The 16576-nt window shown below is 33.2% G+C and overlaps 2 protein-coding genes across 5 annotated transcripts in view; both read left to right on the top strand.

Moving 5' to 3' along the window:
* The window catches only part of nitr3d (novel immune-type receptor 3d), a 155516-nt gene extending 148356 nt beyond the window's left edge, over positions 1-7160 (top strand). For 2 of the 3 annotated variants that reach the window (XM_068222154.2, XM_068222153.2), the window contains exons 3-7: positions 2332-2387; positions 2653-3006; positions 3998-4123; positions 4264-4298; positions 6365-7160. In XM_068222154.2, the coding sequence (XP_068078255.2) occupies positions 2342-2387; positions 2653-3006; positions 3998-4123; positions 4264-4298; positions 6365-6475 (672 nt within the window). In that variant the 5' untranslated portion in view covers positions 2332-2341 and the 3' untranslated portion in view covers positions 6476-7160. 3 annotated transcript variants of the gene reach the window in all.
* Positions 7161-13009: 5849 nt separating this feature from the next.
* On the top strand, positions 13010-16559 carry nitr3b (novel immune-type receptor 3b). Of its 2 annotated transcripts, XM_073907112.1 has the most exons (6): positions 13010-13074; positions 13231-13286; positions 13613-13966; positions 14900-15034; positions 15755-15789; positions 16135-16559. In XM_073907112.1, the coding sequence occupies exons 2-6, from the start codon at positions 13241-13243 to the stop codon at positions 16255-16257; spliced, it is 693 nt and encodes a 230-aa protein (XP_073763213.1). In that variant the 5' UTR covers positions 13010-13074; positions 13231-13240; the 3' UTR covers positions 16258-16559.
* Positions 16560-16576: the final 17 nt, after the last annotated feature.

The raw sequence follows: 16576 nt of genomic DNA, 5'->3' as shown, positions 1-16576 counted from the left end.
CCAATCTTGGGCTTGTAGGGCCGGTGTCCCTGCATGGTTTAGCTCCAACTTACCTCAACACACCTGCCTGGATGTTTCAAGTATACCTAGTAAGACCTTGATTAGCTGGTTCAGATGTGTTTCATTAGGGTTAAAGCTAAAATCTGCAGGACACTGCCCTCCAGGAACAAGCTTGGTGACCCCTGGCTTAAAGCATACATTACATCTAATTCTGTCTTATGGAATTGAGGTCATTGATGTAGACATTATACCACAAAGTGATGATATTACAGACCACTACTTCTATACTATAAGCTGTGTTTACCTGAAATTAGCAGATCTGCACCGATATATTGCCCTAGTAGAACTTTCATTCTGTCCACCAAAAATGAATTCACAAATAACTTACCTGATCTTTCTCTTATTTGAAAATTTTGAAATGCACCTGCAAATTACCTTGATGTAGTTACCAGCAGTATGGATGCCATCTTTACTAGCACACTAAATACTGCACCTATCAAATTAAAACTCAGTAGTGAATATTAAACCACACTAAACTGAGGTGATCTGAACTAAACTTAGACTCTGAAAACTTAACTGACACTGTTTCAAATCACTATATTGTTCAATGTAAAACTGCTTTCATAAAATCTACATTGTAAAAAGTGCTAGAAATAAAGGTGAATTGAATTGAAATAATTATCTTGATACACGACACCGCCTTCGGAATACATGGTCCTCCAGAATGCTTTAGTAGTCCTTGGCAGTGATACGCCCATCTAGCAAAAGTATTGGGCCTAGGGATTTCCATGATATTGCTGCCCAAACCATCACTGATCCACCCCCATGCTTCACTCTGAGCATGCAACAATCTGGGTGGTATGCTTCTTTGGGGCTTCTCCACACCGTAACTCTCCAGATCGGGGGGAAGACTGTGAAAGTGGACTGTAGAAAACAATACATTCTTCACATAGTCCACAGCTTAAAATTTTTGTTTGCTGGCACCATTGAAATCGTCATTTCTCATTGGCACGAGTGACCAGAGGTTTGGCTATAGCAGCCCGGCCATGTGCATTGACCCTGTGAAGCTCCTGACGAACAGTTTCGGTGAAAACAGGAGAGTTGAGGTACATTTAATTCTTCAGTGAGTTTGGCAGCTGTGGTTTTTTGTATACAATCCAGGTTAGCACCCGGACATCCCTTTCAGACAGCTTCCTCTTGCATCCACAGTTACTACTTTTGGGTGTAATTTGTCTTTCTTGGTGGTATTCTGACATTACTCTGAATATTGTTGCTCTTAATACATCACAAAGACCTGCTGCCTTGGTGACAGGTGTGCAAGAGACGCACATAAACAATATGTCTTCTTTTGAACTTTGATGTGTCACCCATAATGGTACAGTAAAGGAAATACCAGTTTGCTTCTTGGTACTTCTTGATTTGAGAATTATTGATATTTGGACTAGAAACGAGACAAAAACAGTAAGACAAGCATGCTGTATGCCTACTCTTACATTAAAAACTATAGTGGATGAGATGGAGGTGTTTAAAGTGGTTCTCGATTATGATTTCACTTTTGACAAGTATATGAGCATAAAAAACATCTACAAAGTTACCACTAAGTCTCTTTCTATGCAGATACAGCTATTCAAAATCAGCTGAGGCCTTTTAATCAACTCATATCTGCTCATTTTAAGACCTACTGGCCAATTATAAGTTTCTTTTGTAGTGCATTTTGATTTATTGCATGTTAAACCCTTCTAACCTTTCACACATTCACTCGCACCTTAAGTTCACCTCTTGCCTACTTAAAATAGTTTTAAACAATGTTGTCGGCTTTAAAGTGCACTCGCAAAATAACACAACTCAGAAATTAAACTAATTGCCCCATGATGTAGGTTTGCATTTCTCATGTTATCTGTTTATTTGATCACTATACTTGTTCAAGCGTCTATTAAGAGAGATTCTAAACGAAGCTGGCTCTGCCCTTTTTTTTTTTTTTTTTTTTTTTACATTTCCGTGTCTTATGATTGACCACTGCTGTGCATTGAAGAGGAAGCAGTCTGTTGTTTAACTTGTATTGTATGGTGGTTTTCTGAACTGAACATTGTGGACCTTATCTGTGGCTCAATCAATATTAAGCGGACTGTAATATTAAGTTTCTTTTTTTTTTTAATAATACATTTCTCCTGAGGTTGTACAGTAAGTAGACCATTTAAAATGTTTTTCATCAAATTAATAAATGTAGTAAAGTACTTTTGTTCAGTTGTTAGAGATAAATTTGTAACTTTAATATTTAATTATTTTCATGTTCCAGATTTTTTTGACATGTTCTTTTTTTCTTTCTATCAGGTGCTGCAAAATGAGCTTACAAGGTTGTTTTACCTTCTTTCTCTTCACATTCGCATGTAAGTTTAAAATGTTGGTTCATAATGACAAAAAACACCACAATTAAATTTATATCTGTCAATATTGATGATTAACATAATTAATTACAAATCTCTGTTTATTTCAAAGTTAAAGGCAGAGTGAAACTTGTAGAAACCAAGAAATTAAATATGCTGTGAAGCCTAAACATTTATAAAATGTGTTTTGTTTTATGCAAATTTTATTAAGCTTTGTTTTAAATTAGTTTTGTTTCATATTGTTATTTGATTGTTTTTGTTGTTTTAGATGGGACCTGTGAAGAAGATTTTATTCATCAGCAGCCACTGGTAGTTGCTGAACTTGGAAGCAGCGTGACTTTACCCTGTTTTCACTCTGATGACTTTATAACCACTATTTCATGGTATAAACATTCAGCTGGCAAGAAACCCCTTCTTATAGCACATTCAGCTCCCAACTCAGGAAGAGTTACATATCAAAATGCCTTTAACAACACTAATCGATTCTTTATCACAATTGCAAGTGGCTCTTATAATTTAAGTATCATTCACTTGGAGAAAGAGGATTTTGCAACCTATTATTGTGCTAAATTTTTCCTGAACATCATGATGTTTGGAGAAGGAACGATTCTGCTACATAATGGTGAGTTAATGACAGATTTTGCATTCTAAAATATACATAAACGTTTATAAGGCAGTGTTTACTGCAGTGGTTCAAGCTGTAGTATTGCCGAATGATTCAAAAAATGTTATAAGGATGATGTTGTAAAAACTATGTTTCTAGTTTAACCACCTTCAGCAAATGCGTTGCAGTTTAGTATTAATATTAAATCAAAAGTAATTCACACAATACTTTATTAAATGATTTAATAACCATATTTTGCTGTGATTACAACTGAATTTGTAATCAAAACTTGTAATCAAAACTTGTGACAAGACAGAAAGCAAGAGAACCAAACAAAGAGACAAGGCAACAGTTCGAATACTCTTTTATTCCTTCCATTACTAAAAACATTCACAAATATACACATCAATCTACAGCCTGGAGTTTCTTTAAACTTTGCATTCAAACCTTCCTCAAAGTGAACGTATGCCAGAAATATTTTTAGTTTGTTTATAAGTAATTATCGTTTCTATTTTATAGTGGTTCAAATAAGCCACTATTAAGGTTAAATATGTTTACTTAGAGTTTAATTCTCCCATTCCACCCTTTATGTGGGAAATGATGTACGGTTAGTATGCATGTTTCCACCCGTTTTGTGTGTACGCCACATTTATAGCGAGACCCCACATCTTTATTAGCACTTTTGTGCGTTTTGGAATTTGTATTGTGCCTTTTAATAGACATTGTTTTGCAATAAAAACAAATGCCTACACCGTAAAAAAATGTGTGGTTCCACACAATTGATACACGTTGTCCCAACACAAATTGATTGTTAACCGAATAATTTTGACATTCAAGTAGACTTAACATAAAACAATTAAGATTTCCCAAAAAACTTAAGAACTGGGTTGTTATAACAAATTTTTAAATAAGTTGTTTGAACAAGCAGCACAAGTCATTTGTAGAGTGTATGATGATTTTCAGATGTATAGCATATTAATGTATTTACAGAATGTTGTATGTCTTTCAGAAACGAACATCATCATCACACCTGAATCCTCGTTTTGGAGTCCAGTCGTTCTGATCCTGTCTGTAATAAGTGCAATATCCATTATTGTGAACATATTTCTGATGATTTGCACATATTGCAAAGAAGGTAAGTACAGTATGTTATATAATAAATACAAATACTTTACTCATAGTATTACTATTACTTGTTACCTACAGTGACAATACATTTGTTTCTGACATTCAGATCAGTGATCTGTAATTTTACAAAGTTATTATGTTCCACAGATGCTTCAGAGCAAATTTTAAGTCGAGTTATTCAGGTAATTATGTTTATATATTTTTTATTCTTCTTTAAACTTTTAGAGATTGAAAAATAATTTTTTATAGTAAGGGTCCTATTTTGCCTGTGTATTAAAAACATAGGAAAATCTGAATGTGGATAAATGCAAAACTGTAGAAGCTACAATACAATTTGTTGATCTTTCCAAATTTTATCTTAAATCATTTCCTACACCTACTACATTTCAAACTACATTTCATTTAAATCCCTTAAATATGCACAGTAGTGATAAAAAAAATATAAGGTCAGTAAAGTTGTTCATGTTTTTAAAACATCTCGTATACTGCATAAATGTGCTTTCATTTATTAGTATTAAATATAATATTATGGAATATCATTACAATGTAAAACATATGCTTTGCATTTAATATATTTAGAAATGTTTATTTTTTTTGTAATGGCAAGCATAATTTTAAGCTTTAAGTACATTCATAACTCAAGTCTCTTCAGAATTCACAACTTTGTTCTATTTTCTGGTGTATGCTTGTGTGTAAAATATTTCCCCCTTGGGGCTTGCTAAAGACAGATGCTGCACACAGCATCTAGTTTTAAAACTAGATTGTTTTGAAACATTGTGTTTGAATGTTCTGTGACATGAATAAAAATTACAGATGTACCCGACAATGAAATCTGATGAATGGTTGAAATGTTAAATAAGTGTTTGCTTTTTCTAGCGTTTCTGAAAAGAATTATATTTATCAGAATTCATGTTTGTTTCATGTTCCAAATTTAATTTGACTTCAATTTTAGGTGACCGTCGCCAATTTAAGTCTGTATTTCTGATTAGGAATGGGTTACATTTTTCAGTCATGAGTCAATTTAGAGTATTGATTTATATCTGATCCCATACTCTTCAATATTTGTGTTCATTGGAGCTTTAACGCCCCAAGTTTGCGTGTGTTCTTACAGACACGATCTTAACATTCTGAAGTTAGTCACAGGATTAACTAATAATAAATAATATGAAAAATACTTGGTGTAATTACTGTTCTTACCTTACTGTGAGGGTCGGGGTTAGGATTGGAGTAGGTGTAGACCTTAATAAAATTCAATTTAATACATATAGCTTTGCCAGGTGCATCTCTTCAAGCAACAACCTTTTTAATTTGCATACTTGTACTAAAAGTATGTACTACTTTTGTGAAGGTATATACTTGTGTAACAAGATTATGCAAGCTTTGAGACATACTACTTCCTCATTAACAGATCGTTTTGTTGCTTAGTTATGTTCCCTATCAATCATCTCAATATCATCCATATTTTTTTCATATTTAACTACTTACCTTATTGGAGAAGCAGCAGCAGGATAGTCTGCCTTTCGAGTCTTTCATGCAGAGAAATCTTTTCAGGTCTTTGGATAATTATTCATTCAAAAGTTAATTTCCAAACACGTCTTGATATGTTCACAGTGTTGCTGTAGTTGAACTATAACGCGCAAAAACACAATTTAAATATTTTTCAGTTGGCCAGATATTAGTCATTCAAACAGCTTTACCAAATCCTCTCTACTTGACAGTTCATTCTGCATGTCCGCCATGTTTGTAGTTTTTTTTTTTTTTTTTTTTTTTTTACCCGAATTTATAATTCTAAACAAATTCACGTCCAGCAATGTACTGTGGGCAATATTAGCAGTTATGGATGGTTCTACACTTTTATTTTTACTGGAAATCGTACACTAATCGGGCACCTTTGACATACTCTTTTAAACATACTATGGTTTGGGACATACTGGTTCTATTTTTTCTAAAACTATTTAGGACAGATAGTATGCGAATAGGGATGCCACTGCCTCTTCTGTGTAGCAAGAGTCAGAAGCATAAAATTGTGCAGCGCCACCTTGTGTATTGGGGTGTTTTTGTGTTCCAATAGGCATCCATCTAATGTCAGTAATTGTACACATTTGCTCTGTTCATCACCTGTGAATATCAGTTGGACATGATCTTTAAAAAAAAACTGACGATAAGAGCATGATATAAGCATCACAGTGTACACAAAGAATACCCGTGAAAATCCACTGATAATATTTCTCTTATTTGTTCTCTGCAGGTTGATACAAATTACTTCAATTATGTTGCCTTGCAAAGCTCTTCAGTGACAACTAGCCAAGAAGAAACTATCTGTGTTTATACACAGACCAGTAAGCACTTTATGAGATAATTGCTGGTGTAGATTATTGTGGTTTTTATTGTGGTTGTTTAGGTTTGTTAATAATTTTACCAGTTCACACATTACATTTTCTTTTTATAATTTTGATTTTGGTTAATTGTAAATATTTTTAGTCTATAAATATATCAGCACAATGTAAACCAATAGAAGTGATTTTTGTCCCTCTTTACTCATTTTGACTCTTTTTTTCTTGAGCTTTATTATCATTCTCAAGCTTAAAAAAAGATTTTTTGTATTTTAATATTAAATATTTAGTGATTGATGCTAAAAGAATGTAAATGATCATATGCATTTGTTTTTATTGCAAACCATGTCTTGCAAACCATACAGATGGCTGATAAAGATCAGGGCATGGCTAAAATGTGTGTGGACTTAAGTTGTGGTCAGATATTGATGAAGTTCTTATTGGTCAGTTGCAATGTCTCAGTATTTGGGCTTTGGTCACATGGTCAAGGAAGAGGCAAAGTTGGATTATAAACTTGCCGTCTCTTTTATTTTCTTTTCTGGCTCTACTTTCTGAACCCCCCCAACCCCCCCACCCGGTTTTTCCTATTTTATATTCAAGCTGAGTACATTTGATATTATGTGTTTTTATCATTTCATGCTATTGTTATTTTGTTACTTATTTAGCATAACCATAGCAAATTATTGTCAATAAATCATTTTATTTTTAAAATATTCTGTGAATTATTTAATTTTGATATAACTTTACACTTAATTGCTCCATATTACAGTCACATAATAGCAATGCTCTCCCACAATTTTAGCTGTTAAAACTGCCCTTATTTCTGTATTTGGTATAAGATTGCAAATGAATGGTTTGATGGTTGAGAAGTGCAAGTTTATTTTAAGGATTCAACAGAAAGAATAAATGGTTAAACTTTTACAATACATTTTAATTAGTACATTAATATCACTTAAAATATTCACAAACTTGAACAAACAATAAACAATACATAACATTACATTGCTGAGTATTTATTCATCTTTGTTAAAGTTAATGTAAAATAATGTAAAAAAAAAGTAATTCATTGTAAGTTGACTTTTTAACACACTGTACAACTCTTATGTTGTGCAGTGTGTTTTAACAAGTTAACTAATAATGAATGACTTTTTTTGTACATTATTTTAAATTATCACAAATGAATACTTTAATTTGACAACAAAAATTTTATGAATGCATTAGTAAATGTTGAATTATGATAAAAATGCTGTACACGTTAATCTTAGATTAATGGCAAAATACTTTTTCTTATATATCATTATCTACTGGAATCTTATAATATGTGTAGCACTGGAGGTTCACTATATAAAACATGAGCTTTTAAAGATCCAGCCGTTGCACCACATCAGAGGCCTTTACTTTTGAAGTTTTTTGAGCTGCATATTCACCACAAACATCCACAAGCACATGCATCGTCAAACTGATAAAAGATGAACAAGAAACCTCATGACTTGATTCTAAGACTGATAAAAACCCTGGTAGTGAGTCTACTACCACAAATCAGAAAAAGTCTGAAAAACCAGACAAAAAAGAAAGTACTGATTTCTAAATTTGACTTATTTCATTGCAGACAATTCAACAAGCATTTAATGTGTTCCTCATTATTTTCATTGTTCTTTTTTTATAAACTGTATTCCAATATTGGTTCTTGCAACACATTTTAAAAAAAGTTGAAACAGTAAAGCATTTACCACTTTGTAATGTTGCCATTCCTTTTCACAACACTTAAAAGACGTTTAGGGACTGAAGACACCAAGTGATGAAGTGTTTCAGGTGTAATTTTGTCCCATTCTTTCTGTAAACAAGTCTTAAGGTGGGCATAACGCCCCATTCACACGGGGTTGTCAGCGTCAACGCTTCCCATTCACTTTGAATGGGTGATGTCAAGTGTTGCCAAACTGCATTGTGGATCCGTCGGCGCACTTTCACAGGCGTTTCTCGCTGCAGAAGTTGGGACTAGCTCAACTTTTCAAGCGCCGATGTCAGGCAATCTGATCGCTGTATGCAAATACACCAGCTAGACAGTGGCCTATTGCAAACTGAATTTCATTGGCTGACGCTTCTATGACGATCGCTCCACCCTCAACTTCAGACACGCCCTCTGTCAAGCGTTGAAGCTGAAGCCCCGTGTGAATGGGGCGTAAGTATGGTGTCTTTGTTGTTGTAGAATTTACCACACATTCTCTATTGGAGTCAGGTATTCTGTATTCTGTTCCTCTGCGGCCAGTACTTTGTAATGTGTACAGAATGTGGTTTTGCATTGTCTTATTGAAATATGCATGGGTGTCCCTTGAAAAAAGGCAGCATATTGTGCTCTAAAATCTCTACTTTTCAGCATTAATAATGCCATCACAGAAATGCAAAGTTACCTTTGCCCAGGGCACTGACACAACCCCATACCATGACAGACCCTGGCTTTTGGACTTGTTACTGGTAACAGTCTGGATGATCCTTTTCTTTGGTCAGGAACACATGGCGTTCATTTCTCCCAAAAATATCTGAAATACTGATTCATCTGACCACAGAAATCATTTCCACTGTTTGATGGTTCATCCCAGATGCCTCCAAGCTCAGACAAGTCCACAGCGCTTCTAGACACTGTTAACATAGGGCTTCCTTTTGACACAGTACAGTTTTAACTGGCATTTGTGGATGTCATTATGTATTGTGGTACTCAACAAAGGTTTGCCAAAGTAGTCCTGAACCCATGTGGTGATATCGCTTATAGATGAATGTTGATTCTTGATGCAGTGCCGCCATAGGGTTCGGAGATCATGGTAGTTCAGCTTAGGCTTGCACCCTTGTCCTTTATGGACTGAAATTTTTCCAGATTTCTAGAATCTTTTTATTATGTAATGCATTGTTGAAGATGAAATCTCTAAATGTCTTTCTTTCATTAATTAATTTTTCCTCTCTTATCAGGGGTCGCCCCAACAAAATAAATGGCCAACAATTCCGGCATATGTTTTACACAGCGGATGCCGCAACTAAGTACTGGCAACACCCATACACTCTTATACACACACACACACACACACACACACACACACACACACACACACACACACACACACACACACACACACAGAAAGGTCAATTTAGTTCAACCAAATCACTTAAACTGCATATCTTTGGATTGTGGGGGAAACTGGAGCACCCTGAGGAAACACACACAAACACGGGGTGAACATGAAAACTCTACACAGAAATGCTTTCTGGTCCAGCTGGAACTCAAATCAGCAACCTTCTTGTTGTGAGGCAATAGTGTTAACCACTGAGACGCCGTACCACCTGTTTTTAAACATTTCAATAATTTTGGTCGGCCCTTTTTTTTTTGCTCCTAGAGTACTAGACCTTTGTTGGATGCTGCTTTTATACCAAATCATAATTACAATCACCTGTTAAAATCACCTGTTTCAAATCACATCATTATTCAACCAATTTATCTGATTTCTAGCACTACATTGCTCCTGTCCCAACCTTTTTTTTTTTTGGAATGTGTTGCATGTCTCAATGTCAGGAAAATATGTATATTTACAAATGAAATGAAGGTCACAAAACATGAAATATGTTGTGTTCATATTGTCTGCAATAAAATACAAGTCAAATAATAATTAAAATAATAATTATAATAATGCAAATAATTATAATAATAATACGTTTTATTAATAATGAGCTTTTCTCAGACTCTAAGCACTTACAGAAGCATCAAAATTTAAAAAAGAAATCACTATGTTTTTTATTTGTGTTTTCATACTTTCCCAACTTTTTTCTGATTTAATAATAATAATAATAATAATAATGCATTTTATTTAAAGGCGCCTTTCATGACACTCTAGGTCACCGTGCAGGACAGCTTGAACAATCAGTTCAAATAAAAACACAATTAAAGTCAATAGAATACAAACTTTTTTAAAAAGTGCAGTCGGGTTAAAGTGAATAAGCTGTTCTAAACAGATTTGGGATTGTACTATCACAAATCCCATACTCAAGCTTAAACTAATCTTTTGTCTATATAAGTAAAATAAAATGTGATAAACAGTGCTCTATTTAGAGGCCACAGTGTATGACATAATTTCCTGTAGAATGGCTGACAGGAAGAAGATGCTCAGTCTAGAACTGATGTGGTGAACATCAATGGAAAAATTCACTTTAGCACCGATTAAATGTTTTATTAATATTAATATAGTAAATATTGTACATGTATGTATTTATGTTATCTTATATGTTATTGTTTGTTTGTACCTGCACACGCTTTGCAAGTTTGACAATTTACCAACCACAGGACTGACCAAGTGTTTCGTCTTCACACCTCCATCTGAATGAAAAACACACATGCCATGCACATTTGTCAGTGTCAAAAATAACCCTCCTATTTCCCCCTAACCTTCTATCTCTTTCAGTAAAGAACATTTATATTTAAAACTTTTGAAAAAATACATGTAGTAATATATCAAATTTATATTTGCAATAATTGGAATACATAAATTAATTTATATATATATATATATATATATATATATATATATATATATATATATATATATATATATATATATATATATATATATATATATATATATATATATATATATATATATATAAAATAATCAATTGTAATCTAGATTACTCTTTTAATACAATTTCTAGCTAGAATCAAACAATTAGGCCTTTGTATTTGCTGTGACATGCATTACCAGATGTCCTTTGTGTTTTTCAAATCAGCAAACAATAGGTCCAGATAGGTCTTGACCAGAATACAGTTCTTTATCACTCTGCTGAATGATTTCAGTTCTATCACAATCAGAACAATTTTAAAAAGGCTTTAGATGAGATGAAACTAGTCCTAAAAATCATACAAATGTCTTAAAATGCATCTTCTGAACAACATCTTTGGGTGTGGTATAAGCAGAATAATTGATTACACAGAGTGTTTTTTTTCAAAGAGGCGATGGTTATGGCAATAAATTAAACCAAATAGAAGGCATGGGTGATATGGACTTGAAATTATGTCACTATTTTATGGTATTTATTGCGATAATAATAATGTAATATCGTCGATAAACCATATGTATCCACTGAGAGACAACAAAATGTCCTGTATCTTTAGAAAAAAAATATTTATGTAGTATATCTATGTGTGTGTCTGTATGCATATATATATATATATATATATATATATATATATATATATATATATATATATATATATATATATATATATATATAAACAACGTATATGTTACTTTTATTTAATCAGCAATTTTTTTTCCTGTACACGCCTCTCCTAAAAGACATTCAGATGATATACAAGAGGAATTTTTGTGGAAAAAAGTAACTTTAAGTCAGAATTTGCCTGGGGTTTCAATAATTTTGGGCATGTCTGTATACAGTAACTCAAATAACCACTTGTTACAACTGAGGTATGCATAAGAGGATCTCTGAATGAACAACACGTCCAACCTTGAGGCAGATGGGCTACAGCAGCAGAAGACCACACCGGGTGCCACTCCTTTCAGCTAAGAACAGGAAACTGAGGCTACAATTCACACAGGCTCACCAAAACTGGACAATAGAAGATTGAAAACACATAGCCTGGTCTGATGAGTCTTGATTTCTGCTGTGACATCCGAAGGGTGGGGTCAGAATTTGGCATCAACAACATGAAAACATGGATCCATCCTGCCTTGTATCAACAGTTCAGGCTGGTGGTGGTGGTGTAATGGTGTGGGGGATATTTTCTTGGCGCACTTTGTGCCCATTAGTACCAATTGAGCACCGTGTCAATGCCACAGCCTACCTGAGTATTGTTTTTAACTATGTCCATCTCTTTTTGACCACAGTGTACCCATCTTCTGATGGCTACTTCCAGCAGGATAACGCGACGTCATAATGCGCAAATCTTCTCAGACAGGTTTCTTGACCATGACAATGAGTTCACTGTACTCAAATGACCTTCACATTCAGCAGATCTCAACCCAATAGAGCACCTTTGGGATGTGGTGGAACGGGAGATTCACATCATGGATGAGTAGCTGATAAATCTGCAGCAACTGCATGATGCTATCATGTCAATATGGAACAAAATCTCTGAGGAATATTTCAAGTACCTTGTTGAATCTATGCCGCAAAGGATTAAAGCAGTTCTGAAGGCAAAAGGGGGTCCAACCCAGTACTAGTAATGTGTACCTAATAAAGTGGCAGTTGAGAGTATCTGTTCATGTTAAGCCTACTGGCCTATTAGAAGTGTTATTGGAGTGCTTAATGCATGTTAAACCCTTCACACCTTTCACACATTCACTAGCGCCTCGAGTTCACCTCTTGCTTACTTTAAATAATTTTGAACAATGTTGTCAGCTGTAAAGTTTAGCCACAAAATAATTAAAAAACTCATAAATTATTCTAATTTCAGTTTGCATGTTAACTTTATTACTATGCAGGTTCAATTGTCTGTGAAGAGATTCTTCTAAAGGAAGTCCGCTCTGCCCTTTTTGTTTTTTACGTTTCCGTGTCTGATCTTTGACCACTGCTGTGCTTTGAAGAGGAAGCAGTCTGAAATTAGATACTACCAAACCAAGGTTGTACTGTAAGTAGACCAGTGAAACTGTTTATTTTATTTTATCAAATTAATACATGTGATGAAGTACTTCCGTTCATATTTTAGAAATATAAAATGTGTAAATTAGAATATTTCATTATTTTCATGTTCCAGGTTTCTTGACATGCTTATTTTTTTTCTCAGGTGCTGAAAAATGAGCTTGCAAGATTGTTTTACCTTCTTTCTCCTCACATTTGCATGTAAGTTTAAACTGTTGGGTGATAATGACAAAAAAATACCACAAATACATTTATATCTGTCAATATTGATGATTATCATAATGTCAAATCTCAGTTTATTTCAAGTTTAAAGGCATTTTTTTTGCTGAGTAAAACTTGTAGAAACCAGAAATGAAATATGCCTTGAAGCCTAAAAATTTATAAAATGTGTTTTTGTTTTATCCATATACATATAGTTTTATTGTGATAATTTTTGTTTGACCATCCCTAATTTTTAATAAGCTTTATGTTTAACTTTTTTTTTTTTTTGTTTCTTACTGCTTAATTGTTTGTTTTTGTTGTCTTAGATGGGACCTGTGAAGAAGATTTTATTCACCAGCAGCCACTGGTAGTTGCTGAACTTGGAAGCAGTGTGACTTTACCCTGTTTTCACTCTGATGACTTTATAACCACTATTTCATGGTATAAACATTCAGCTGGCAAGAAACCTCTTCTTATAGCACATTCAGCTCCCAACTCGGGAAGTGTTACATATCAATATGCCTTTAACAACACTAATCGATTCTTTATAACAATTGCAAGTGGCTCTTATAATTTAAGTATCCTTCACTTGGAGAAAGAGGATTTTGCAAATTACTATTGTGCTAAGTTTTTCCTGAACATCATGATGTTTGGAGAAGGGACGATTCTGCTACATAATGGTGAGTTAATGACAGATTTTGAATTCAGAAATTTACATAAAGTTTGTATATCTGTGTTTACTGCAGTGGTTCAAGCTGTAGTATTGTCAAATGATTAAAGAGATGTTATCAGCATGATGGTGTAAAAGTTTCAGCCACCTACTGCAATCATATACCAATAATGGAAATAAGTGCAGTTAAAATTGTGTGACTATTGCAATATGGAGCAGTAATTTACAGAATGCTTGTGAATTAAATAAATAAATTTTTTGCTTTGGTTACAATGAAATTAGTCACAGAATATATGATTGAGATGATAAAACATATGAAATGAAGAAACATATATAATATTGTTCCTTTCCATTTCTAAAAACCCCAAAACTGTACATTTCAATTTCAGCTACTCTTTGTAATCTTACACCAACATTGAAAATAAGTGCAGTTAAAAATAACAAAATATGGGGGAGATTGTTGCTAAATAGCAAAATAGATCAGTTTAACTGAACATAACTGGGAAAAAAAAAAAAAAAAAAAATATATATATATATATATATATATATATATATATATATATATAACCCAAATTTAATATTATAGTTACTCTATAGTTAGAGGAGTCACAGTTTGAATCCTCTTTTATCTCTTTCATAACCACAAACAACAAAAACAAAAAGTGACCAAAAACCCAAATTGGAAACATTCACAAATACAGTACACATGTCAGCTTACAGGCCTTGGGTCTCATTTACTGTATAAAACTTTGCAAAGGAACCTTCCTAAAAGTAAACATAAGACAAAATATTTTTGGTTTATTTATTAATGATTGTGGCAAATAAAATTATATTTAAAGTGGTTTAGAAAAGTCAATATTTAAGTAAAAGTTGTTTTCTTATACCATCCCCCCAAAACGCAGATTTTCAGCCTTGTATTTACAGAATGTTGCTTGTCTTTCAGAAACTGACAGAAATATCAGCACATCTGTTTCAGCTCCATCATTTTGGACTCCAGTTGTTTGTATCCTGCTTATTATAAGTGTAATATCCATTGTTATGAACATAGTTCTGGTGATTCAAAAGAGTCGCAAAAAAGGTAAATAAACATAATCATATGAAATTGTAAAAATTCATAAAGATAGATAGACAGACACTTACTGATTTTTTTGTGTGCATGTTTTTACTTTACGGATCATCAAACAAACTGAAATATTAGTCAAAGATAGTACAAGTAAACACTTGATGCACTTTTGAAATTAAGGTTTTTATTATTAAGGGAAAACAAAATACAAAACTACATAGCCCTGTTTGAAAAAAACAAGGTTTGCCCCCTAAATCTAAAAGCGGGTTGGGCCTCTTTTCAAGTATTTTCAATAGCTTGCAATGAGTCTGTTACAGTGCTGTGGATGAATTTTGGCACTCTGTTCTTTGCAGAATTGTTGTAATTTAGCACATTGGATGGCTTTTGAGCCTAAACCACTTTTTTAAGGTCATGTCACAGCATCTCATTTAGATTAAGGTTAGGGCTTTGACCAGGCCAGTCCAAAGTCTTCATTTAGTTTTTCTTTAGCCATTCAGTAGTGTTCCTGCTTGTGTGCTTTGAACTCAAGTTTGCCTCAGCTTGAGGTCACTAACAGATGGTCGGACATTCAAATAAATATTTCAATTTGCTTGATGATCAGAAACATTAAAGTTTGATAAATGTGCAAAAAAAAGGGAAATAGTAAGGGGGCAAACACTTTTTCACACCACTGTGTATATGGTATTCTACTTAGACATTCAGACCAGTGATCTGTAATTTCATTATGTTCCACAGAAACTACAGAACAACTCAGAAGCCAGATAAATCAGGTGATTATCAATCTACTAATAATAATCATTATTAATAATTAATCAGGTAATTAATAATTCCTTCAAATTCTAGAGAATAATACATGTTTTACAGGCATGTTCCTATATTGTCTGCATTTTGACATAAATTATTTAACTTCAGGAAAATACTTGTGTATTTTTTCTCAAATGTTTGTCTTTTTTAAATAAATAAATATATGCTGAGTTTTAGGCATTATCCCATTTCATTTCTACATTCAATGTCACATTCAGAAATCATTACTTTTTAAAATATAGCTATTTATGTAACAGACAAAATTCACTCAGTGGCGTAATTTTATTACTTAATATTTTCTTCCTCTGCAGATTAAAACAGATGACTTAAATTATGCTGCCCTGCACTTTTCCAAAACAAAGCCCACCACCTCGAGAAGATCTTCAATGAAAACCATCCAGGAAACCATTTATTCAGAGACCACAGTACATTAGCTGAGACATTACTAATGATGAGACATTATTGCTGTTGTTCTATCACAGTCTGTGTTGTTGTTCAAGTTAATTAACAAGTTCCTTATGTAGCTTTGTATAACTTTAATATATATGTATATATATATATATATATATATATATTTTTTTTTTTTTTTTTTTTATGCTGATATTTTTTTTATCTCTAAATGTCATAAGAAGTAACATGAATATAAATAAAATTGCTGCCTGAAACTGTCCATTATTTTCTATATCAGTCCATTTTTCTTTTGATTTGCACTATAACTGCCCATGCTAGTAATGTTATTTCTGTTTCATTCAT

Source organism: Danio rerio, chromosome 7, assembly GCF_049306965.1.
Source record: "Danio rerio strain Tuebingen ecotype United States chromosome 7, GRCz12tu, whole genome shotgun sequence".
Classification (NCBI taxonomy): Eukaryota; Metazoa; Chordata; class Actinopteri; order Cypriniformes; family Danionidae; genus Danio; species Danio rerio.
The sequence above is the reverse complement of the archived record's forward strand: the minus strand, read 5'-3'. Positions and strand labels throughout refer to the sequence as shown.